General features: G+C 41.8%; 1 protein-coding gene across 4 annotated transcripts; it reads left to right on the forward strand.

The window, feature by feature from the left end:
- Positions 1-4,966: 4,966 nt before the first annotated feature.
- Positions 4,967-25,344, forward strand: bcl2l13 (BCL2 like 13). Of its 4 annotated transcripts, none has more exons than XM_084363465.1 (7): positions 4,967-5,022; positions 6,570-6,771; positions 8,843-8,932; positions 10,153-10,309; positions 11,943-12,015; positions 12,174-12,302; positions 23,539-25,344. In XM_084363465.1, exons 2-7 carry the CDS (start codon positions 6,633-6,635, stop codon positions 24,574-24,576), a joined length of 1,626 nt encoding a protein of 541 aa, XP_084219591.1. In that variant the 5' UTR covers positions 4,967-5,022; positions 6,570-6,632; the 3' UTR covers positions 24,577-25,344. The 4 variants fall into 4 exon arrangements, with proteins under 4 accessions (XP_084219591.1, XP_084219588.1, XP_084219590.1 ...); XM_084363462.1 differs by lacking the exon at positions 4,967-5,022 and adding an exon at positions 5,377-5,528; XM_084363464.1 differs by lacking the exon at positions 4,967-5,022 and adding an exon at positions 5,985-6,050.
- The last annotated feature ends 1,465 nt before the right edge of the window (positions 25,345-26,809 follow it).

The raw sequence follows: 26,809 nt of genomic DNA on the forward strand, positions 1-26,809 counted from the left end.
AGGGGCGGAGCATTGTGGGAAATGGTGTTTCTCCCTCCTCGTCTGTTGTTCTTCTACCTTTACCTGGAACAGCCTCACCGCAAAGTCAGTTGGTGCCATGGTTAGCACAACTTGACCTTAAAAAACAAAGAAAAAACAGAAGAAGCTTTGACCTAAATAAATGTGAGACTAAAGTGTCACACCTATCACAGGGTTTTCCACCGAGGTGTTGGTGTAATGCTGGAAAATTTATGTTGCCATTTTCCCAGAACAGTACGGAAATTAGCAAGATGTTTAAAAAAAATAAAATAAATGCAATTTATTTCATATGAATACACTGAAGCTGAACCATGGGCCTGGATCTGATGCAGACATGATTGTATTATAACAGCTAATTTTATATTATAGTATTACTATAATAGTATAATAATAATATTATAGTATACTGCTCTATATATTATGTTGTTTTATATTTTATGATAAGATCCTTCCTTAAGATCTTATAAAACATCCCTTCATACAGTGGAATGAAGAAAACAGAGCTGTGGTTTTCTGGTTAAAGTAGTACCCACATTCTGCCTTGAGTCAGAACTGGTATGAAGCACATGCATCGCTAACCTGCTGCTTCCTGTTTAGTTTTTGCTATTTTTGGTTTGTGGTTCACACTTTGCAGTTGAAACTTGACAACTTGACACATGAAACTCAGATGAACATCATTTATTCAAACGTGGAGGCTTTTTTTGTTTTTGTTTTTTTTCTCCGCTCAGCCATTCTGTGGTGTCTAATGTAATCACCTATCCAGTGGAACGGGTTCAGAATTGGGGCTAGTCTGGTCTTATTTGGAGCTATAATATCAAGAGCTAAGGCGCACAGATCATTGAGCCAGTTAACAGTTTCATTAAATATTGGTAAACTTGGGAATTATTTTTGACATATTGAAGAAAATAGCAGAGAACTTAGCTGCAGACTGTACTGTTTGTTTTTTTGGAAGTCAATATAGACTGTGTCAAAAATAATATGTTTGCATTTGGAAACTAACTCAGTCGTGTGCAAGAAGTTTAGGGTCAGGCCAGGTTGAGCTCAAGGGTGTACCCACGGTTATGTGTGAGGCAAGAAACATGTTGCAAAAGGGTTAGATGATTAAGCAATGCTTAAAAAAATCTGTGGCAAGTGATTTAGATGTTTCCTCAATGTGAAAGTTAAAATCACTTACAACTTGTTAATCTTTAGTACCACAGAGGAAAGACTAGCCCTCATGTTGTGTTCATTTCATGTTAAACAATTTAGCGTTCCCGGTCAAAAATGACCGCTCCATTAAGACTTGTCATAAAAACTGTAATAATACATATATTATTACTACTTGTTGTGTTAGATTTTTTTATCAACTTAAGTTCTTGTGAACATTACAAGTTTTTAAGTTATATTTGTTATTTATGGTCTGCATACCTCAATGATCTGAGCTTATACATCTTGAATTTGAGTTCTAAAAAACATAATTTCTGGATTATTTTGACTATTAGAAATAATCAGATGAAACATAGTATACTGTTTATCACAGACTACTTTGGGTCAAAGTTACCAAGGACATTTGTTTTGAAACCATTTAAATTTTTTATACAGTCACATAAAGTAACACCTGTTGTGTTCCCGGTCAAAAGTGACCGGGAAGATTTTATTTGTGTACAAAGGAAATTATCCCAAAACTACAATAACGTTACAATGTTCATCAGTCTGTCAGATGTGTTTTTACCTGATAACAGAAAAAAACTGAAAACTGATGACAAAATCAGGCTTCTAAACTTGGTGGAGTGGGTTAACTCAAACTTCAATGGTGTTTTTTCTCATGCACATGTTGGACAGTATGTGCAGGTTGTTGCATGTGCCTTGCAAATATATGCATTGCATTTATGGCACGTTGTGCTTGTTTTCACATCTCTTGGCGCACACAGACTGCACCGCTTCCTTTTCTGCATCCCATAAACTGCTGGTAGATTCGTGACCCATGTATGCTTTGATGTCTGTCTGGGTGACCTCCTTCCAATTGTCTTTGTAAATCTGTTTCCCCTCCAAGTCGGTCAGGTTTACCACTATGGTTTCGATGTACTAGTCAGGAATCAGTCATCAATTCGGGATACGGCATATTTTGTAGGTCCTGGGGTCATCCTGATGACATTTTCATCTGAAAGCCTACCTTGATTCTCAGGTGGGGATGAAGACCAGGATAAGTTCCCATTCTTTGACTTGAATGTGACAGCAGCCTCAGCATGGCCATCCCCTTCATCACCGGACTCCTCCCCATCAGTTAATTCTTGGTCTGGATTATATCCTGTGTCGTCTTCAGTTTCTGACACTTCCTCCTCTCAGAGCGAGGAGTTGAACAGTTTGATGGCCACAGGCAGGAATGATTTCCTGTGGCGCTCTGTGGTGCATTTTGGTGGGATCAGTCTAGTACTGAATGTACTCCTGTGGCTGACCACCACGTCATGGAGTGGATGGGAGCCATTGTCCAAGATGACATGTAACTTGGACAGCATCTTCCTCTCTGACACCACCGCCAGAGAGTCCAGCCTTACCCCCACGTCACTGGCCTTGCGGATCAGTCTGTTCAGTCTTTTGGCGTCCGCTACCCTCAGCCTGCTGCCCCAGCACACAACAGCATAGAGTATAGCACTGGCCACCACAGACTCATAAAACATCCTGAGCATAGTCTGGCAGATGTTGAATGACCCCAGCTGTCTCAGAAAATAGAGACGACTCTGTCCCTTCCTGTAGAGGGCATTTGTGTTCTTTACCCAGTCCAGTTTATTATCAAATTCGACCCCCAGATACTTATAATGCTCCACACTGACCCCCTGGATGGAAACAGGGGTCAACGTCACCTTGGTCCACCTCAGGTACATGTATTGCCACTGACAAATAAACTGATAAATAAAAATAAATTGTTTAAACAGAGGATAGAACCAGTGTTAAATGTGTAATAGCTGTGGTAGCTCTTATAAACCACTGCAATGACCTCACTCATGGCCCCTACCAGAGCCTATGGACCTGGCAGCCTTCAGGAAGTTATAGTTGGGTGGGCAATGCTCCACCAGGGGGCAGCAGTCCCCTGATTTAAGCCCAGTCTTATTATATCCTCTCATCCTCCTCATAGTGCTATTGTTGGAGGAAATAAAGTCATTAAGACAGGATCTATATGACGGTGATCACGAGTTTAAAGGGCAAAAACTGAGACTGAACGAATGAAGACAAAACACTAATTATGTCCCAGAAACTCTATGTATTACCTTTTTTTCACCTAGGCAGCTTGAGGGCCGTTTCAGAGCCACTGACTACTCTTACAGGTAGCCTATTCACAGGTAATATACTCCAGATGTACAGTGGTCATATTCAAATCCTCAGTCTCCTACATCTTTTCAACCATGTTGCTCCTTGGGATTTGCTGTCAACAGTGATTTTTAACTTTTCCCCAATGTTAATATAAATGCAGCTGTTAAAAAACATTCTGACTCAAACTCTGACACTAACACGTGACAGGGCTTGTTGCCACCAGGAGTCTTGATGAAGACATGAGGCTTTCTGGTGCCAGCTCTTGCAATCTGTAATCTCCTTGCCCCTTTTTGTCAAAGGCTGGAGTTACAACACATCTTGGCCGACAGTGACACACTGTCACAGAGAAATCTTTGTGGGTTATGATACTATGACAGTATTAGATTCCAGCTTTGTGACCGCAAATGTAAGCAACGGTGCCAAATAGTAGACACTGATGCCAGGAGACTGATATGAAAACTAGATAGGCTTATGCATTTTAGCAATGAAAGCTGCAATTGTTCATTTTTCTGTCTTTAGGCAGGAAGAACATTTTTACACCAGTTATATTCAACTTTTATTTGAACCAGCAGAATTGCTTTTAATCAAAACTGAATGCCTGACTGTCAATCACAAACCTTTAAGTGTTTATGTGTTTCATCACATATACAGTGGGATTTCATGGTGGGATGTTATGTGTTAATACGTGCGGTTTTATTTTATTCAGACTGGTCAAAACGGCCAGGATGAGAACAAACAGTGTAATTTCGAGGTAAAGTGCGGAGGCCACAGTCTGCTCATAAACTAAGCGTACAGTTTCAGTCTTCAGCCTGCCAAGAAAGCTTTCTGATGCTCACACGCATTGGACATTTATCTAAAGCTGACATTAGGACTGGTGTCTCACCTTTGGTGTCTTAGTCTGAACATATGAACTGGGGCTTTCTTGGGGACCCTATGAAAAATACAAATGCTCACATATTACAGGATGACTTGTTTAGTTAGCAACATTAAAGACACCAAGCTAAAAGTACACCATACGTCTCTGACAAGCCTGAATCAACAAATCCTGAGACTGGAACACAGGTAGCCTAAAGTCAGAGAAAAAGCCTGTGGTTTTACTGATTAAAGTGGATTACTTTAAAGTTCGTGGTAGCAAACAATTATCCAAATACTGTGAAATGAAACACATTTAGAAAATGAAGTTTATAGGCAGTGCTGTGTAAATGCTTGTCTGTGGTGTTAGACAATTACTGAAATGTAAGAATTTAATTCAGGGACGAATGGGACAAAACTGAAGCCCTCTAATGGCATGTATAAATATGCACACAAACCTAATTGTATGCAATCTCATTGTAGTTGTGACTAAGATGTTGTATGTAGCCTACTAATCAATGTATATCAAATGTGAGAAAAATCTTTAAACAAGAAGACAGACACAAGACAGAACACAATATCCGGTCGTAACTTTCAAAATAAGACACACATTCAGTAGGTCAAGTCCTTGGAATGGAGCAATGAGGAAAGAGTGCCACTCCCCTCCTTTTTTAATAGCAGAAAGAAACACGTGTGTTTTCACATACTTCCAGATATTACGTAAGCAGAGTGCTACTAACATAATTATTCCAACAATGCCTAGCTACATGCTGTGTCTCAGTGTATGCTGACTCTTACTGTAAAAGGTCGGGGGGCGTCGCCTCACATACAGACTGTAGTTTCAGTCCCTTCACTGGCTTTGGGGTGAGTTTTGACAATGCCGTGCGTCATCTTCGACTGTGTCTACCATCTTTGAGATTAAACAAGGGGTGTGGATTTTAGTGCTAACTTAAATTTTACTTTCCAGAAAGGCAATTTTAATCATTATGTAAGCTTATTATTTTCATTCAGAAGAAGTCACAGTTAAATAGCCATCCAAAATCCCCTGCTCAACTGCCGCTCTGCCATGACACACAGGAAACGCTCAATCATTCACTTTCAGTGTAAAATTAGCGTCGCGTAAATAAGTAGCACCACCTGTCCGCTAACTAGTGACAGTTTAATTTTGAAGGTCACAACCGGAAAGTTGGCGTTACACTCTCACTAGCTTGTGTAGCCTCCAAAGCACACTGTGTGCTAGTGCTGTAGCTGCCTGCCAGTGGTGGACTATCCCTTTCACTGCTCCTGCCGCTGCCGCTGCTGGGGATTGTGTCGCATATTTCCATTCAGCTTGTCGTCTGTCAGCACCTGGTTGCCTTTGGACACGGACGGTAAGAAATGGACTCCCGCTGGTCCTAACTGAAGTTCAAATGAAGTTTTGCGTCTCTGAAATAGCACCCTAAAACGTGTAATGTTAAGCTAGCTGTAGCCTGCATGTGTGGTGAGATACTCCAGTGAGCGCTCGTCTGACTAAAAGCGGAGCGTCCAGTGTGGCAGACATTAAAGGTACATGTCAGGTAATTATCTAACGGGCTGTACGTCGGGTTATTAATTGAATATGAGCGTTTAACGTTAAATCGTACTATTCACTGAGCCATGCTATCGATTTGGAAAAAACAATATTGATTGTATTAACTTGATTTTTAATTAGTATAGTAGTTAAAAAATGTAATTTAAACTTTGATATTTATCGGTTTGGGAGCAAGTCAGCAAGACGCTTTATTCTGACAGGTCAAGCCGGAAGTTTTCCGTTTTTTTGTTTTAATCTGGTAAATTTGATCTCGTGGTCCACATGGTCACACCTCAGCTCATCTGTTAAGGACGATGTGAGCTGTTCAAGTGAAACTTTGCAAGTCAGTGAGTTTGTAAACGGTGGTTTAAGGGGCTGATAAGTACAGCTCAGAGATATCTAAATATCCATCATACATCTGTTCAGTAAGGCTCTATTGGAAAGACCTTTCACGCCCCTTTGTCCGCCACGTGTGTTATGTAAGTTTTAGTGTGTCATGATGTAGGTACAAAACGTACTCATGCAATAGATCAACATGTCTTGGGCCTAGCTCCATCTGTGTCTCGGATGCAGCAGTATTTACATTTACTTATCAAGTTTTGCTTCTTGTCCCATTGTGCCAGATGGACATGTCCACCTGGCACAATGGGAGAAGGACATTGTGCTATCATGCCTGCAATGAAACTAAGTGGGACATTTGTTTTATGTCATACGCCTAACAGCTGTTTTACAGTGTCACAACAGATGTCATAATGACTTTTCTCCGGAGTCTGATGTGGATTCTCTCATGTCCTGTTAACATGTGACTGTACTGCACCAATCCTGATTGTACATTATTCTCTTCTTGCCGTCATGTCCTCAGGTGATACGTCCATCTTTGACTGTAAGAACTTATGTGCCTGAGAGTCTGACACAGGTCTGTTCAATGGCTACCTCAGGCTCTACCTCTTCTGCCTCCATTACCGCCACTGTGCCTGAGGATTTCCATTATGAAACCAAGTACATTGTTCTCAACTACCTGGGAATGCTGCCTGTTGGTAGATCACACACAACTGCAACTCAAGGTGAGAAGAAAGACTAATTTTGGCTCTAAATGTAGTTAACACAATCTGATAGAAAGTATTGCTTAAATCTGAAAATGAGTTGTCTGTATGTCCTGAAGGGACACGCATAATGAAGTGCAACCACTGCCAAGGACACCCTGTTTTTATTGCTTTCCACAGTCTATTCAGGCGGTATGTGACGCATATGTGAGGGCAAACCTCACACTTGTGCATTCGCACAGCACACAAATAGATTTGTGTGCACATGCACACATAGCAGGAAAATATTCAGGTTGTGTATGCAGGTTGCCACCTGTTTACCACCACTTAGTTTGGCCTCCTCTGACATTGGCATAGAAACTCGTCAAGCTACTAGTGTGTCTGTTTAAATGTGACAGTGAAGAAGTGCTTGTAAACAAATAGATGTCATGTGACACTCTGTATAAGCCTTCCAATATGGTGTCCAAAGTAGCCGAAGGCCTGTCTTTATAGAGGCATTTATAACAGCCTTGTGTTGTGACCTTAGGCTTGCAGCTGTTTTTCATCTGGTTTCCTATGTGTCTGGCATACAAAAAACACACAGTGGACTGTTTTTGAACAGTTTTTGACCTATAATTGTCATATTTGTGTGTGTCCTGTACTGTTAGAGAAATGCTGTGTGAAACTAAATCCCACACTAGCCACCAACAACATGTCATGGCTCTGACTTTGTGCAATAAAACTATGGACACAGTGAGTTAGTGGTGACATCAATTACTGGGAGAGAAACATCCCACTTGGAAGGTACTACAGGTTTGCAGGAGGACCATGTTAGGCCATGCCTGTCATTCCCTCTGTCACAGCGTATGGACAGAGCTCTCTGAAAAAGAGAAGCTCAGGTGGATTAAAAGCAGAAGGAGAGATGGTCAAAGAGAGAGAGGGGAAGTTTTCAGTATTTCCTGTCCCTTTTTGTTGTTGTGTGCATGCTTGGAATGGGCGGAGAAAGTCAGAGGAGTGGCTGATCCCTGCTTTCCGCTTGACCCGGTCCAATTTCTGACAGCCTGTCATGTGTAATCACTGCAGGATCACTCACACGCCAATGGACTGAAGCAAATAGTTGGCCGGCTAGCTGTCTGGCTCAGTGCTGAAACAGCACCAAGCTCGGTAAAAACCAACACTGGTCCTCAGGGCGGTCATGTATGGGCCGCAGGGACACAGACAGAAAAGACTGAGGGCCCTCTTCCTTCCTGTTAGAACAACGTCAGCGTTTGATTTGTGTCATGAAAACATTAATTGGAAAAGTCACATCAGCTAGCTGCTAAATTGATAAAGACTAATACTTAAATGCCATTTTCTTTTTTTGGCTGTTAGTCCCAAGTTGAGCACTAACAACTGTTTCACTTCTTAATCAAATGACTGCTGGATCTTCACAAGCTGAATGGCTTTGTGTGTGTGTGTGTGTGTGTGTGTGTGTGTGTGTGTGTGTGCGTGTGTGTGTGTGTGAGTGAATGAATGTGGAAGCTCGTGGTCATACACCCAAGCAGCCTTTGTGTCACTGTTGCCCCTAGTCTGATTCATTATGTCCTCAGCAGTGAAGACTGAATCTCTTGAATTATTTACTCAAGCACAAGCTGCATGTTGCTGCCACATGCACGCAACGAGAGAGCTCAGTTCTCCCTCTTTTTTTCTTGTTCGACTCCAGCAACATCGTGCTGGGGAGGAGTAAATGAGTGACTTGAAAGTAAAGGTTGTTGATATGACTTTAGCTGCTCCTCAGCCTGCAAACACTGTTCTTCCATACAGGAGAGTTAGTATTTATACATGCATAACAGGCTTGTTGAGCAAACTGTGTGTATTTAGTGTCATGCTACATGTGCAGGCATCACTGGTGTCAAGCCAAAGGTTGTTACAACAATAACTATAAACAACATAAACAAGACTTCAGACAGCTGTTACACACTACAAAAGAGTAAACGCAATAATATGTTAAGATGCATAAACAGAAATGACCTTGTAAAGTGCGTTGTACTGTATAGTGTTTGTGAACAGTGAGTGTGTGTTTGAGATGGGAGTGAGGTCGTTGGTCATTACATTATGTGTTTATTTCTTTCAGGAGATGCCCAGAATGAGAGAGAGAGGACCACAATGATAAAAGTGCAGATAGAGGAAGAGCTGAAAAAACTGGAAGATGAAATCGCTGACTGTAAGTGGACACAAAGATAGCTGTACAAGTACACGCACACATGCACACGCACACACATATGCACACAGTCCGTTCCAGTGGATTTTGTTTGTTTTATTGGATACAGATTCCAAATAATATTCAAGTCTCAAATCAAGGAATTTAGTCTGCATAGGTTCAGTCATTGTAAAGACATTTTAACACAAATGCTTATATGCATGTGAACCACTATAATGACGCTTTAAAGCACAGTTCTCCTTAAATAACTGGAAGGAAACGCATAATCAAACACCTTGATGTGTTTTAAAACTCTTTATCTATGCCTCTGTACTAGCTATAGCAATTGTCTGTCCTTCCATCCCAGAGCTCCTTGAAGGAATTTCTTCAAATTGGGCACAAACGTCCATCTGGACTAAAGAATAAAGTGATTAGGATTTGATTGTCAAGGTCATTGTGAACTCATAAAACACAATTTCAGCCATTACTTAACAATTCCTATGATAAATTCAACAACATTTTGCACAAATGTCTAATTGCTGAAAATGATGATGATGATGATTATGATGATGTTATGACTGTTTATATCCAAAAGGTCAAAAGTCAACTTCACTGTGACGTCATAATTTCTGCAAGAAAACGTACTGGCCACTTTTCAACAGTATAGCTCAGGAACAGTAACTTGACTTGTCTGCAGAGGCAAACACTGCAAGGTGGTACTTGTAGTTTCTCAGTTGTAAATACTCTGGCTTTTCTGTCATGCAGACAGTTGGTTGGCCTGTTCAAAGGAATCCAGAGGTCAAAGTCTGTCAATGCAAAACATGAAATGTATGCTTTGAAAGAGAACTTTGGTTTCTTTACATAGCCACGGTTGAGTGACGCTCCAGGCAATCGTCCTTGCTCTTGTGTAGAAAGGAGGAGCTGAGCATCACGAATGACGGATTGTTTGGTGTAACGCCAGTGCACAGACAACTTGCATCCTTTCTTTTTTTTTTCTTCTCATGCTACTCAGACACTGAACCATATAGAGTCTCCCAAACTCTTTATGTGGAGTGGATTGTCTGAGTTATCACCAGTGTGTTTAAGTGTGCATTAGATTTTATTCTGCCTTCAAAAGATATGATACAATTCTTTGCCTCTCTCCAGTGTTATCACCACATTTTCTTCTCTGGTCATGTGAATAATTCCTAAAAAATGAACTGCACTTCCTGTCTGAGGTATCACTCTGTCCTGTGTGTTTGCAGCTTTTTCTACAACAGGCTTCGACCGACACACATCGCTGGTGTTTAATCCGGCCAACCCGGAGACGTCTATTGAAGACTGCCTCGCTGCAGTGGGAGACCAGGTGGCCAGAGAGCTTGATGCACACCTGGCAGCAGCCGTACACGCACTCCTCGCAGGGTCAGTCTGCAGCACTCTGACTTGTTTATGTGACAAAAGCTGCTTTGACATGATTGCTGCATTTCTTGACTGCTTACAAATATTTGATCCAAAACTTGGTCCATATGGAAGCAGAATTGTGAGGGTCGGTGCAGCAACTACACTAATCAGGACTGATTGCTCTTTTCACACTACACTCAGACAGTATGTGGAAATGTGTGCCCACATGGTGAGCGTTACAATCTCAGAGGAATGACCGAGTCAGTGTTGATAAACGGCTGTTTAGTTCTTTTCTCCTTAGTGAACTATTGAACTTTCACAGTGATGCAGTCACATGAGGGAAAAAAAGGCTGTACTGTATCAATTCGAATTTTGAAATCAAACCCAACTGTTGTAGATGCAGTATTTCCTACACGTACACTTGATCTGTGTATATTGATGCCTGCCCAAGTATATTTGGTGACCTATTTTACACTTGTATCGTTTTTTTTATCAGTCAGAGAGAAAAATGCCATTTGTGATTGATTAAACTAGTGGACAATCTGCCCTTGCTCTTCCCATCCCGTCTGTCAATTACACATGCTCTGCAGAGAGAGAGAGAGGCTCTCTGGTATTACATCCATCCTGGAAACATACTGATTGTGATGCGACTTATCTTATCTAATCTCAGCCTACTGACCGCCGTTATTTTGTATAAACTTGTAAGTGCACCCTGGTGTTGCAATGTCATTGGGTGCACCTTGGTTTTGATGGGCTAAATAATTAACCAGCTTCCTCCACATGCGGCTCACCTGCTGTTATGACAACAGAATCGCAGATGGAAAAAAAATGTAACAATGAAAGAGACAAGTGAGAAAAAGTGAGACAAGCCAGTGTCCGTGCATTAATGTGGACAATTAAAGCAACACACTGTAATGTAGGCAAACTCTTAAAGTGGTTGCGAAGAAAGAGAGTTGATTTCTTAGTGTCATTCTCGGGTCGTCAAATACTGATTGCTAAAAGTTGCACACTTAAGCGAGACGCCTAATCCACTGCTTCAGTAGAGTTGCTCTGTGGCCAACAGATAAGACTGTGGTTGTACTGGACAACTGTGACTGTGTGTAACTGAGCAGAATATTGCTACAAAAGACCATTTATACAAAGGGAACTAACCCAGAGAGTAAAAAGCAGCTTTTTGGATGTTCCCTTTGCATATACAGTCATATGCAAAAAAAAGGAAGAAAACCCCACAGGCAAACACATTTGTGACTATAGTAAAATCCTTTATTTTAAAGCATGGCTGACACACATGTTGCAAGACAAACTCATTTGGAAGGGAAGGTGTGACTTCACAAGTTATCTCTGGTACACAAGTGATCAGTTGGAAAACTTCGATCTGACTCCCTGAAAGCAGATGATGACAGAAATCATGGATATATAAAGAAACTGCGACACATTCAAGAGAAGCAATAAGTCCCTGGACAATATAAACACATTTATGGTGTGACCACATCAACATCTCAGTGGTTACACTCAGGTTAGAAGATAAATCTAGGTTTGGCCATGAAATAACAATACAATAATTCTTGGACTTTAAGCACATTTTAATATTTCCTGGACAGTTATATGTAGTCCTTGTGTTTAACACCAGGGATGATGTATGTGTGTGTTTCAGGCCTTTGGATTACCAGAGATTCAGAGACACAGCACTGGATCTCTCAATACACACACAGGAAGGCTGGAGCAAGGTGAGTTTTATTTGTTCTCTATACAAAGGCCTGGTTTAAAAGAAAAAAAACAAACAGATTTCTTAGGACATGCAAAAGTTGTCCCAATTTCTTTTTTTTTGTTGTTTTATTTTCTCCTCACCTCTAACTTCAACTCCTTTCTCCTCCCCTTCTTTCAGGTGCTAGTGCCCTTGGTGCTGCTCCAGGCTTTACAAAGCGAAGGCCAGTCACTGGCAACTCTGTTGCATCTGGGGGTGCGCTTCCTAGAGGAGGACGAAGCTGGCTACATCATCCAGCAAGGGGGATGGGTGAGTTTTTAAGCATGCAATGGAGGAACACCTTTCTATGCTTATATCAATACTTTATACTGAGGCCAGCTGGAATTCAAAAATAGTTTTTGTAATATTCATATTTGGATGAGTGAGGATTTTAGATTGCCGTACTGCTACCACTACAGGGTGCCCTCCTACCAACAGTTAAAAAAATAGTGACAGCATTGAAATTGTAAAGTTTAAGCCTATTAGTTATTCATATGATCAAAGGCAACCACTTGGTGCTTCTTAGTGTCTAAATATGTTTGCAAGATTGTGCAGAGATAGCATGTTAGGAACAGAAAGTTGGGATGTCATGTAAGGTGAAGAGAAAAAAATGCCTCCACCTTCCTCAAAATTGATGCACAGAACTCAGAATAGCCAGATGAGGGCGTCAGTGTGCTTCCCATACAGATGTTTCATACCCCTGAGTCCCTGTTTCTGTTCCAACAACAGCCACGTTACCATACACGAGATTAGGACATACATCATACCTAAATATGCATGGCAGTAAATCCTCAACAGACAATTTACATAAATAACCGGACAGAATTTAACCCCCACCTAAACCCCCCTAAGCCCACCGGCTTAGGGGGGTTAACAGTTCGGCTCGTTCAAAGCGGGTCGGCACCACACATGAGAAAATAATATGTTTACACTATAACATGCCTATACACTAATATAGGCATGTTATACCTTGTTAGATTCTCCACAGTATAGCCATATAGTTCATTTTGGGGAAACCATGACTACCAAATTATGAGTCATTCAGATTTACCAGCATAGTAAACTGAAGAGATGGGGGGGGAAAAAGTGCCGACTCCGTACCTTTTGAAGCGGTCATGAGGCCTGAATACGTGTCAATGGCTTGATAATTTACTTTCCTTCAGCCTGTAAGGGTCCAGTGATCAAAAAATCAAAAAGGATTTTTCATAAAATTAAGTGTCCTGTGAAGTGGGTCTGCACAATTAATCACAAAATAATCGAAATTGCTATATGACTAAGTGTAAAATCCAAATTGCAAGAAGTGCAATTATTTTATAAAGGAAAAATGTGTCACAAAACAGTGTTTTAATGAAATGTTGTTGCAGAGATGCTCTGGCCTACAAAACTTGTTCTCCAGACGTAATAAAACTTGTTTGTTTGGCAGAGACCGGGAAAAATGCCACATCATCATGACTTTACTAGTTTTGTTGCAAAACAAAAACAAATCTACTTTCATGAGGAGATGTTTTCTCTTCTTCCTGACCGGTGTTGTTGGGTATGTTTGTTTTCTTTATGTTGCTGCCTACAACATGAAAGTGACCCTATCCCTTTCTGTTTATTTTTCACCTCGGGACCACCCCTGGAGTACAGCTAGTGCTCCTAGCTTGAAAGGCCAGTGGGTTCTGTCATGTATTGTTCGCGGCCATGCTAGAACGAGGTATTATTGCCTCTCAACACGTCAATCATTCACGCTTGGAGCCAATCATTCTACCTTTCCAATGCTGGTATGCATGGATAGTTAGGTTACATTTGAGCCAAGCTATCTAAGCAGACTATTTCAATGCGTCACTGTGCGCCGTCCCTCCTTTTACGCAGCCGAACGCACAGCACAACCGTCACAGAGAGAAATGCACTTTTTGACCGCATTTTGACGTATTCGTATTTTGTATTTGGTTGTATATTTAACCATGTCTTTGGCGGGAAAGAAGACCTGATTCAACCAAAAGAAGGTCATTGAGATGGTATTAGCGTCTGATGTCAGTGAGGACATTGAATATGATTCACAGAGAGAAGACATGTTTGCTGATGGCCTCCACTACATTTTAGATCAGTGAGTATCTGGAATTATTTTTTTGTTTTCATTGTGACTTGTCTAGCCCTGAGTGACATCTAAATGAAAGCCAAGTGTGCTTGTTTCTGGCTTCCGATGGCTATTCAAAATGCTTTGGATCAGGGGACGACGCTCCCAACACATCTACCACTGCTGGACTTACACATTCTCGTGCTAGAGGAAAGACACTGCAAGAGACTCCTCATGCCCTCTACACAGCTCAAGAGCAGTGGCATACATCTGATGATGAGGATGTTGAGCCTGCTCCACTGATCTTCATACCTGTAAGACAGGCTGGACCGCAGCAAGGGACCAGGGTTGCCTGCAGTCCACTGGATTTTTTAAAAGCTTTTGAAAAAAATTTTTTTTTACAGAAGCCGTGCTCAGGACCCTGCTGACCAACACCAAAGCATATGATGCGAAGAATCAAGAAGAGAAGAGAGGACCATGGCACGACATCACCATCAGTGACATGGTCTCCTTCATTGCTATGATGATCTACATGGGCTTGGTGAAGTGCTCTGCACTGGTTGACTACTGGAAAGGATCCTGACTCTACAGTCTCCCATTCCCTGCCTCTGTCATGTCCCGGAATACATTTCTGACCATCTGCCGAGCTCTGCACGTGAGTGACATCAAAGCTGATGAGGAGAATGATGCCAAGAGGGGACAGCAGAATATGACCGTCTCGGCGAGATAAAACCTCTCTACAACCATATCGTTCAAGCCTGCAAGTCCCATTTCCAACCTGGTCAGCACATTTCGATCGATGAAAGAATGGTGGCGTCAAAGACAAGGGATCTCGATCAAACAGTGCATCAAAAACAAGCTCACTAAGTTGGGGGGTACAAGTTATTTGTACTGGCCGATTCTAAATGTGGCTACACGTGAACCTTCTTTGTGTATGAGGGCAAGTCATCTGGATCTGGAAATGGACTGAGTAATGACGGTGTGATGTCCCTTATGGATTTTGATGATCTGGGCACAGGTTTCCACCTGTATGTTGACAACTTCTACACCAGTCCTAAACTTTTTCAGGACTTGTTGAAGAAGCTCAGGGCTTGTGGCACTATAGGTCTAGACAGAACTGGTTTCCTTTGTAGACATTGCTGTAGTGAACGCCCACATTCTCCACCAACAATGACAGAGAGGTCCTGCCATGACACAAAAAGAAGTGATTGCAAACCTCGGCTCTGTGTCAGCATCTCAACCGCCACGCTCGGGGTACACTGCACCCCCCAAGCCAGCTGCTTCACACAGGCCACGCTTCTTTGCAGAGGCACTTGATGTGCCCAAAAAGGATGCAGCCACAACATGCAGAAGGAAATGCACACTCTGCCACCGGAAGACACCAGCTGGCTGTATTTAATGTGTGTTTTGGGCCACAGAGGAACTGCTTCAACACCTGGAACTCACAGAAAGAAATTCATTGGCCCCCTGATCACTGCCTTGGTTACAGCATTACAAATATTTTGAAATTTTAGAAATAGTTGTATAGTATAGTCATTTATATATAGTTGTACAGGATACTTGTATATAGTTGTATAATAGTTTTCTATATAGTTGTATAGTATTTTGTATAGCATCTTGTATATGTTGAAAAATTTAGGTTTGTAGTTGTATGGTTTCTTATATATAGTTTTACAGTATATTTTTTTGTCACAGTGCAAATCATTTTGAAATAAAAAAACAAAACAAACCCTCGTTTGGAATTAAGTTCAACATGGTTTGTCTTTATGTATCATATACTAGCATTCTGTAATGTTTTCAATAATGGTAAAAGGTTTTATAGTCAGTTGATGGCGCCAGTGACACAACAAACTAAAAAGTCCCTAGCTCACACAAAGTTAGGCCTAGACATTACAAATTTCACACAGCTGACAATATATAGAAGGTGTGTGGTGATGTGGCATAGTTCTGGCATTAAGCATGTCCTAGTCATTGTTGTTCAGATATGACTTAATATAGACGAGGACAAAAAAAAAAGTTTTTGAGTTATGTTTGAACTGATGTAATTTAGGTAGCACATTTTCAGAAACTAGAGGATGTAATTGAAGTATCACACTCTTCTGTTATACGCTTTTCTATTTGGGTATGCAAAATAGGTGGAAGTTTCCTTTTTAAAAAAGGGTGGGTGTTTAAAGGTTAAAACCCAAACTGGCAGCCCCAGATTGCTGTCAGTCAGGAGTCGGATGCTTTGTGGTCACTTAAACTTTATTATCCATCTTTCGACTACATTCAATCATAGTTCAGAACAAAACGCAATAGTATTTCTGTTACATAATAATTATTTGCATATTTAATGAAGATAACGTGCCTATTAAAACATGAAGTCTGCTGCTAGAGCTGGACAGTAATCCTAGCAGATGCAGATGAGCTGTGCAAGTTGTGACTGACACGTCCTCAGGTGACAACAAATGAGCTATATATAACTGCGAGTATAGTGATACTGTACGCCTTGCTATATGATTTCTTAATGTTTCCTATGCTCACACTTTCCCTGTTTTCATATTATAGAAATATGACTTTTGCAACTTTTCTTGTTGAAGATGGGTTTAATGTTCCAGCGTTGTAATAAGTGGAGCACTGCGTCACAGATGGCTCCCTGTGAAAGAGGTCATGCTGATGAACGGTCACATGACTTGTTAGCCACCGCTGTTATCACTATTGCCTCATTATCATGACGTTCTGCCTGGTTTCGTGCAACCTAAACTGAACATAGTGTGCTGGCTGCAGACAAAGATACATTATTGCTCTGCGTTATGTCATAGGGGATGAACAGATGAACGGCTGGGGCAGGATCAGGAGGAGACGGAGAGAGAGTTTGCGATAGGAGGGGAGGGAATACGAAGGAGGGAGGGGTGAGAGATGAGGGAGAAAAGGAGGGGGGGGCGAGAAGCGTGGTGTGCCAGTGAGAGCAAAGTGAAATCTCCATTAGTTTGACAGCTGCCTGCATGCACGCTTCTCTTCAGCTAGCTACCTGAATCCTCTTCATCTCTACGACTTGAGTTTTGTGTATTCAAGTGAAAGCAGGACTTCATACCGAGGTAGGATGTTTTACTTGTGATGTTGAAGCGAAAACGGAGTGAGCTCATTGGTCTGGATGTGTGCGTGCTAGTGTGTGACAAACTCTTGACAGCAGAATAGGTCAATCTTTCCAGTTCTGGTCATTGTTTCGGGGTCGCAAGTGAACACTACGTACAGATTGATTTTTATCATAGTATAATATCGTGAAATGTGAACTTAAAGGGCAAAAATATGAAAATGCTAATCGCTACTGCATGAGGAACACCATTTATTAATGTTTATCATATTTATTAATCCGATGTTCTAGTTTAGATGAAACGACACAAAATGAACCCTAAATGAGCCGATGAGTACCAGCCTTTTCTCTTTTCGGAGGACATGGTGTGACTGTAGTGTAAGTGAGGCACCATGTTTGGGTGGCTCTCGTAATGCCGTTGTTACTTACATCAGAATACAATACGGATTATTATGACCCTAATGCGGTGTCCACTTCATTTGGCAGGAACAAAACCAGCAGCCCTCAGACAGCGCACAGCCAGGGGCAGGGGGAGGACATGATGGGGAAGCACAAGGGGGGGAAGGGGGGAGCAAAAAAAAAAGATGGCGTTCATGGTGAAAAAAATAGGGTTTCAGAATTAATCGAAATATAGTTGAAATCGCTGCGATTTTATTTATTTTTTTGATAAAGGTAAAATGTGTGACAAAACAGCGTAATGATGAAGTACTGTAGTGCTGCAGAGACGTCATGGCTTACGACTCTGGTTCTCCAGATGTAAGAAAACAAATTTGTTTGGCACAGACCCCAACAAATGTCACGTCATCATGATTTTAATCGTTTTTTCCGAGGCTAATAAAATTGTGACGCTCATTCCCACTAAGCGTGAATCGCAATATTTGTCAGAATAATGGCAATATGATTTTTTTTTACCAAATCTTGCAGCCCTCTTCTAAAATAAAAGTGATGTACTACAAAACTGGAGAGCAGAATTGATGCCAAACTGGGGTGGTTGTAATCGAGTGCCTGTACACCAGCCAACCTCTCTGGGTTGTCTCTAGTAGTTAGTTCACAGCCTGACTCCTGGGTGTCAGTCTGAATGCTTACGTGCTTTTACCGGTCAGACAGTTGTCCTTCAGAGTGAGAACTGCTACATGAGAACTGAGTGTGCACAACAGCCATTTCAAATGACAGTCCTTGTGAGTGTGATGTAATGCGGCTCCTGAGGTTTAAAAGTGGCACACTGACAAATGCACCTGACCTCTTAGCGATGAGATAATGAAGACATACTTTATTTTACTGCAGCAAATCGATAGTCAAAGCAGCTTATCTAAAAAGGTAATAAAGCAACTTCTACAGGCATTCAGTTTTACATTGGCTGTAGCTGCGTTGTGTGCTGCGTAGAAACAATGATGCTGCAGTGGTGATATTTTAAGGACAAGGTGCTGCAAGGGTTCCAGCCCAGGCCGTGTCAGGGCACGTCACGCTGCACCCTGCACACTAACAGTGCTCCCCCATGTTACGTAAGCACCCTCTCGCCAGGTCGAAATATGCAATAATCTCTGTGCATCAACATTAGACTCCACTAGAGTACAGCATCTTTGCAGGCTGAAGAAGCCCCCAAAAATAACTCTTAATCCTTCGACAACATCATCACGAGGGGCTTGACTGGCCCACTTGTGGCTTGCTAAAAGACTTGCTACAGCAGCATAAGCAGCAGCACACGGGCTGAGTGCCAAGGTTTAAACAGGGCACCAAACCATCTCTCTGCCCTTCTGTTTATCTGTCAGTGTACCCGCTACCACAACACCGTTAATGATGACTGGCCAAAAACCAATATTAACTGCTGCAAATTTTCTCACTGCACATCAGCAGGAGGCGAGTTTTAAAAGGAGTTTGCCCAAGGCTGATGCAGAGTTGTCAGATTCCATAAAATTGTTCAGTCCTAAACTTGTCTTGGCTTCTATATGAAACTTAAGGCGATATTATGTGTCTTAACATCATGAAAGAATGCAAGTAAATGCAACACATCTATTATTGAGCCAGAGGCTATTTTTAGAGGAAGATAATCTATTAAATTGTTTATATTCCTGTTATTTGTAGATGACAGGGTGAGCTTGGGTCACAGTATTCTTCCATAATATTGTTGTATTGTTTTACTGTGGGTTGATGGAGACGTGTGCAATGGCTATTCTAGTCAAGTATTTAAAATATCAAGAAAATGATCTCTGCTAGTAATGAAAATTCTTCCTCCAAAGAAGTATTTAAATCCTAATGAGCAGTGTAGCTGTCCCTCTCTATCCTGTGTTTTGCTGATCTCAGTCCAATACCATGTGACCTTTTGCAGTGCTTGTCCATTAGGAACAGTGATGACATAATCCTCATAAATGTCAAGTATCATCGTACTGCATTAATTTGATCTAAAGTATTTTACTTGTGAAAAAAACAACTACGTCCTGTTTTGTATGTTGCATGTTGACAGTATGTGGCAGTCATGTGGCAACGTAGCAAGTACTTGACAAGTTTCCCAAAATGTGGCAGCTAATTTCTTCTCTGAATATGTCAGTAAGTTTAGAGATATTTTTAAGGGTTTTTCAGACTGAATGTCAAAGCAGTGTTGATTAGTGTGACATGAAAAGGCAGGGCAAGGACAGGTAGGCTGTACACCCTTGGCTCTACAGCAGGAATGTGTTTTATATGGATTAGTCTTTGTCTTGGGGCGGAGGGTGGAGAGCAGTAGGACACACCTGACAACCAAATAGTTAAAACGTTGGTGCGTTTCCCAGCTTCAGCAGTGCTGGAGGACAACAACACGGAGCACAGAGCACATTCAGAGTGGATTTTCTCCTCAGGTGTGTTTTCTTTTAACTGTTTATTCTTGATTTAATTATTGATGCAGGTTTAAAAGTTGTTTTTCAAGAACTGTTGTTTATTCATCCCTTTTGTTTGTTCATAAATCCTTTGCACAGACGTTAACTATTACTTTTTGTGCCTCTAGCTTCGGAGGAATTTTTGTTGCGTAATTCACAACCATTAAAGGATAAGTACCGTTTTTTACAACCTGGACCTTATTTCTGGCAAAAGATATGGTCATTTACTCACCCAGATAACTTTGGTGTCATTCGGCGTCGTTCGGACGAAATTAGATCCAGTGTAGCGGCGATATATCCATATAATGGGAGTAACGGGGCATCGACACAGCCTCTATATAACACATTATCTGCCACGAAACTAGTTCATTTCATCAATGTTTTGTTACGATATGCTAGCGCTATTAGCCTCTGAGTCCGGGCTCGTCCGTTATCAACATCCGGGGTCAAACTAGCAGCAGCAGCTACAGGTAAACAAGGCGCGCTGTCGCGGGTGCGCGCGCAGCTCAGAGACGACATCTTCCAGGTCAGAGGTAGTAGATCAGCCTACAGACCCCGGATGTTGACAATAGACGAGCCCGGACTCAGAGGCTAATAGCGCTAGCATATCGTAACAAAATATTGATGAAATGAACTAGTTTCGTGGCAGATAATGTGTTATATAGAGGCTGTGTGTCGATGCCCCGTTACTCCCATTATATGGATATATCGCCGCTACACTGGATCTAATTTCGTCCGAACGACGCCGAATGACACCAAAGTTATCTGGGTGAGTAAATGACCATATATTTTGCCAGAAATAAGGTCCAGGTTGTAAAAAACGGTACTTATCCTTTAAACTGCGTACATAATTTTAACTCAGTCTATCCTCCTTTTAGAGGTGTAATTTCAGTTTAGATATAAGATAAGTGAGGACGTTGCAGCAGTATGAACTTGAAACTACAAATGCAGCAGGATTGATTGTCATTGCTCCTGAATACCACCAGCAACCTTTTGCTGTGGATGTTATCCCACATGACATCCCTGTTGTGCCCTGTCCAGCTGATGGGGAGCCTGTATCCTGAGGGCAAGCGTTCGGTGAAACACTCTCCCACATGTAAATCAGCTTATGAAGAAGGCAAATGTTGGATAATGATGGAGCGCTGTTAGATTTAATCTCTTCCCTGCCTCCCGGGATGCATCTGCCATGTGAGTGTCCTTGTAAGGAAAATAACCTTCACAGCTCGACCGTTTGTTTAACAATCTCATTTACGTAGGTCAGTAGTAGTTTACATATTATATGCTTCCTCAGAGGTTAAATACTGTGCAGGTCAGATGGCACACAGCTCTGAAGACCACAATAGTATATTATCATGTTTTCAAATGAGACGGTGTTGCCTCGGGAGCTTGTCTCTGCTGTCAGAACCTGTCTGTCTGCTGCACGCGCACTCCACCACATGCACACACACACACACACACACACACACACACACACACACACACACACACACACACTGTCAGTTTGAATCTCATCCGTTCAGGTCACACCTACAGGTGTGTGACATGCAAGGAAACACAGCAGAGAAGCCTGCTCATCACAGATCCACAGTAACTTCATCAGGCATTTTTTAAGCAAAAATGTCGAACATTTACTGGTTCCAGCTTCTTGAATGTGAGGATTTTCTGCTTTTCTTTGTCATTTATGACAGTAAGTGAAGAGGCTTTGCGTTTTGGACTATTGGTTGGACAAAAGAAGCATTTTAAAGACATCACTTAGGACTTTGGACTGGAATAATGTGAGGAGGGTTTTTCACCATTTTTTGACATTTCCTACGCTATACGATTAAACGTGAAAACAATCGGCAGAGTAATCAATAAAGTAATAATTGTTAGTTGCAGCTCTACTATTGGCTGTGCTACAAATATGGTTCTGTGGATAGATTGTTGGTCTGCCAGTCAACCACTTCCGTCCAGACTGAATTAGACTGATCTGTATAGTCATTCATGATCTGCAGACTTCGATTATTCCCTGCCCTGTCCTCTAGTGCAGCTCTAACACAGATTGCTGTGGAGTGTGTTTGCACATTTGTGTTTCCCTCAGGATGGACTGTACCAAATACCTGCTAAATTGATGATTTCCATCAACCTCACCTGTACTTTGTGATTCCTGATAAGTAGTTAACGTTAGCATGCTAAAACCAGATGTATCATAGCTGCTAAACATCAGCATGTTGGCATTGTCATTGTGAGCGTGTTAGCATTTAGCTGAAAGCACCACTGAGCCTTAGGAAGCTGCTAGCGTGGCTGTAGACACTGGGGTATTTTGGTATAGCTGTATATCACTGCCCTTTTGTGATTTAAGAGAGAGATGCTAATGTGCACAGGTGGACTTACAGGGATGTTATGTAGGCGGCGTTAGATTCTGCTGCTGGACAGTGGGAGAGGATAAAACTCAAGTGTAGCAAGCTGCAACAGCAGCATCTTGTTAACCTCTTTATGTATTTCAAGACAATAAGCATGTCCGTATGCATCTTGTTGTTTTGTGCTCATTGTGATTACTCGCCTATTTATGAGCCACATACTGTAGATTCTGTATCACATCACTGCATTCACAGCAATATAAAAGATATGGCTGGTCCGCTCACTCTGTTATGCTTCAGTACTGGTTTTGGTTCTTGCAGTTGACATGAAAAATGAGCTTTGGGAAAAGGTTTTAATATTTTGAGGTCAGATTTAATTTAGCAGACTCTACAGTTTGATTGATTTCGACATATTCAGCTTCAGCGAGCTGACCTCTGTGTTAGTCACTCATACCCACATGATCATATGAAATATTATCTGTTATATAATAGAACCTTGCAGATGGCTCCTGATGTAGTTGGTTAGTAGCTACATACCACTAGGTGGCACACAAGGGTAACTGAAGGTGTAAAGCAGTGCGGTATTATATTATGTACAGTATGTAGTCATATCAAGAGCTTTTTAATTTTTCACTCAGTGTTTTGCAGCATTGTTCTTATCTAAACAAACAGTCAATGCAGTCACATTCAGACACAGGTCAATATTTGATATGCAAGATCAAGTACATTATTATGCATTTCTCGTAGTTTTCTGCCATCACTGTAACACAGCAGCGCAATTGAAAAGTGTTCACACATTCAGGCCTCTCTCGTTTTAATTGTTGTCTGAGCTTCTGTAAAGCCTGCAAGGTCTCATCATAAAAATTCCCAGTGTTCTAAAACAGTAACTAACCTTGATCCATGTCTCAAACTATCTGTATTTGAAGGAATTGGGCCTGGAAAGTCCTTGAATTTGGTGTTTAACAAGTTGAGGGAACACTGTATTTTGTATGCCATTTGGGGATTGCTGTTGACTTTCTTTGAGCTCATGTTGCACCAAAAGTGCAAACTCACTATACAAAATAATAAATGAAACTTTTCCATCTATAACTCAAAATTCTTCATCGTGAAATATTAATATTAATATTACTCATCTGGTTTACAATAAACAGAATGTTGATACCATCTCTGTCTCTGTCTACCACAGAGTCAAATATACAGCCTTGAGTCAGATGAGGAGCGAGGTGTAACCATCGCCGAAGACAGCAACGACATCTACATCCTCTCCGGGGAGCAGCATCACGACCAGCTCAGCCCCCCCTCCTCGCTGCTCTGCACTGGAGACAACAGCAGTGAGCAGAGCTCCTGGCAGACGGAAAGCTTACCTGTGTCTCTGGCCGGCCACGAGTCTTGGGCACAGGTCGGTGTGATGGACCCTGAAGACGTCAAAAGCCTGGACAGCAATGAGGGCGTGGCTCTGGCCGAGGAGCGAAGCGAGAACAACTCCTCGAACTCGGACATTGTCCACGTTGAACGCGAGGAAGCCGAGCTGCTCGAGGAAGGCGGTGAAGTGGCAGCGATAGAAGAGAGCATGATGAGTGTTTTAGGGACAGAGAGCGAGCTGGCTGAGCTCAGGGAAGAATTTAGGGGCCAGACTCCACCTGTTCCAGAGTCAGCCGAGGCAGACTCCGCAACCCCAGCCTCCCTGCTTTCACTAGAGGAGCCAGTTGTAATAGAGACGCCTGCAGTCTTGTCTGCAGAGCCTTCCCTCGTTTCCTCAGAACCAGAGCTGCTCCCCCCAGTCGCAGAAGCTGCTGTCTTCCCTCCTTCTGAGCCAGAACCTCCAGCACCCTTATCTGTTCCTGCAGTAGAACCAGAGCCTGAGCCAGAACCAGCTGCCGCCCCTGCCCCAGTGCCTACTGAGGTGGCACCCCCATCTCTAGCTAAGGAAGCCCCGGAAGCACCAGCAGAGCCTGAAGCCACCTCAGAACCAGCTCCTGAACCAGAACAGGAGCCGGAGCCCGTTGTCGCAGTGCCTCCCCAGCCAGAACCAGAGACTGTGGCAGAGCCGGAGGCCCTGTTGGCTGCACCCTTAATCCAAGAAGCCCCTGTAGAAGAAGCACCAGCTGAGGAGCCCCCAGCGCAGACAGAGCCAGCATCAGAGCTCCTGTTTTATGGCGGTGCTGCGCTGGCGGTCGTGGCTGCTGTAATGGCGTATGGTCTCATAAGCTACAGGAGGAAGTAGAAAAGTATCTTTGTCAGGGAAGGAGAATAAAAATTACAAGCTGTTAAGGTAGAAATAAATGTATTAGTGCACACATGGTGGGACTCCCTTTACAAATTCTGTTGGATTTATCAAACGAGGCTGCATTTAAAAAAAATAAAAAATAAATAAATCTGCTATGCTTATGAAGGTTTCAAGGCAATGTGAAAATGCCCCCAGCAAACAATCAATGCACTCCACTGTTCTCCTCAGTTTTTGTGTTGTCCTTTTGGGGCAATTTTGTGTTAAGATTCTTTAGACTCGAGCCCTGCAGCTCTTAGACTGGAAAATGTGTTGACTTCTAGCCCTCTTCTGCTACTTTCGGTTTCTTTTGTGTCTGTGGCTCACTGTTTAGGATTGTCTTGTGCCAGTTGAGTCGGTGTGCTTCCATGGAAAATTCACTGGCATCGCCCCCCCTGTAGCTAAAGTAAACCTCAAGCCCACATTTACTGTTGCTGTCCAGCTGCCTTTCAAGCTGCCTTTCTTTCGCACTTATTTACATTTTCCCTTCTAACTAACTGTGATGAGTTGGTCTGATACTTCCTCTGTTTACCAAACCACAAATGTATGATATGGAAATGAAACCAATAATTTGATTTCATTTGTCAGTTTGAAACTACTACTGACACAGAAACAGATTCGATTAGATTTATGTCCCATCTTTCCATATTGCACAAATGATTTGTATTACTTCACAAGCAGCGTGTTTTAGTTGTTGTGTGTCGAAACATTAAAGAGTTTGCCCTAGAATGGATGAAAGTATTCAAATGTGTCCTAAGATACAGCACTGCTGCTGCATTTGTAGAAATGATACATCAAGTATGCTGATATACTTGGAGCCCGAGTCATTCTGTTGCTATCCTTTGTATGTAAATCTGAATATACTGTGAAGGTTCAGTTAAATACAGCATGTAACATGGTGTTAACTCTTGTTGCAATAGATTTTCCTATTTTATTTATACAGAACAAGGTGGCACTTGTCAGCCATGGCTTATATTTACCCTGCCAAAGTGAGCAGTGCTTCTCCAGATAAGGAGTTGCAGGAACGTGACTGCGGCACATAAATTGAGTCTTGATTGAATTTATTGGACTAACTTTTTCTCTGCAGTTTCTTTCCTGTCAGGTTACTTTAGTCTTTCATATTTTGCTCTCTACCCTTTTCTTTTACTTCACCACGTTTGATGCACATGACTCAAGTCACAGCTTTCTAGTGAGTATTGCATCTGCTCCAGTTTGTCCAGTTATTATTTCAACTTCATTCCCTCCCTAAGTAGAAAAAGAGGTGGTAGGCCACTGTGAGGGTTTTAACGGCAAAAAGTGACAATCAAATCAGCATCAACATGTTTTTATGGCTTTACATGTGCATTCAGTAAGCAGTTATAATATAGACCCACTCAGCCTCTTGTGTTGCTATGAAATGACATTTTTAGATCACCTGGCTAGTGAAACTCTGCAATTACTAGTGCGCCAATATACAGTACTTAAACAGAAAACGTGAGCTGTTTATGGTGGAATGTCTCCTTACCACTTTTACATTAAATTTAGACAGAAAATTAGCGAGTTTCCCCTCCTCTGAGAACTCTATGATTTAAAAAATGTGACCATGTTCTGCCCTCATTGCTGCTGCTGCCTCACCACTTAAATATTTTCTCTTCTGCAGTAAGTTGTATCACTATGAAAATTCATGAATGGCTGTTAAAACAGTGTTGGATAGATACCATCTTCTTTGATACAGAAAGGATGTTTCCATGTACGTGAGTCAGTGTTACACACAAGTAATACTCGTGGACTCAAACTATGCCTGCTCTCAAAGGGAAACTGTCACAGTACAGAGCAGGATGGATGTCAAAAGGTCCCAAACATGACACTTTGTACCTTGAGTTTCCTACAATACACTGTTTAAAATGAGAATAATAAAAAGATTTAAATATTTGAGAAGCTCTTCTGTGGTGGTTTGTTAAAATGCTTAAAGGGACAGTTCACCCCAAAATCTAAAATATATTCTTTACTTACTTTATACTTTTTCATATAGTGCTATTCTTCCGTTCACATTATTTTTGTATGAGTTGCAGAGTTGCGAGATGTCTGACTTTTCTTCTTGGCTTGTGGTGCTCAAATCTCAAAAAAACACATTTTAAAAACTCAACAGAATCGCTCTTTCCAGAAATCATCACCCAGGATACTCCACAGACCTTGTTAGGAGCGGTTTCATGTA

The sequence above is a fragment of the Pagrus pagrus genome, assembly GCF_965226575.1.
Source record: "Pagrus pagrus genome assembly, chromosome: 10".
NCBI lineage: Eukaryota > Metazoa > Chordata > Actinopteri > Spariformes > Sparidae > Pagrus > Pagrus pagrus.

Coding starts and splice junctions, on each gene's coding strand:
- bcl2l13 (XM_084363465.1), top strand. CDS start 6,633: ATGGCTACCTCAGGCTCTACCTCTTCTGCCTCCATTACCGCCACTGTG. Junction 6,772..8,842: donor ACACACAACTGCAACTCAAG/GTGAGAAGAAAG, acceptor TATTTCTTTCAG/GAGATGCCCAGAATGAGAGA. Junction 10,310..11,942: donor GTACACGCACTCCTCGCAGG/GTCAGTCTGCAG, acceptor TGTGTGTTTCAG/GCCTTTGGATTACCAGAGAT.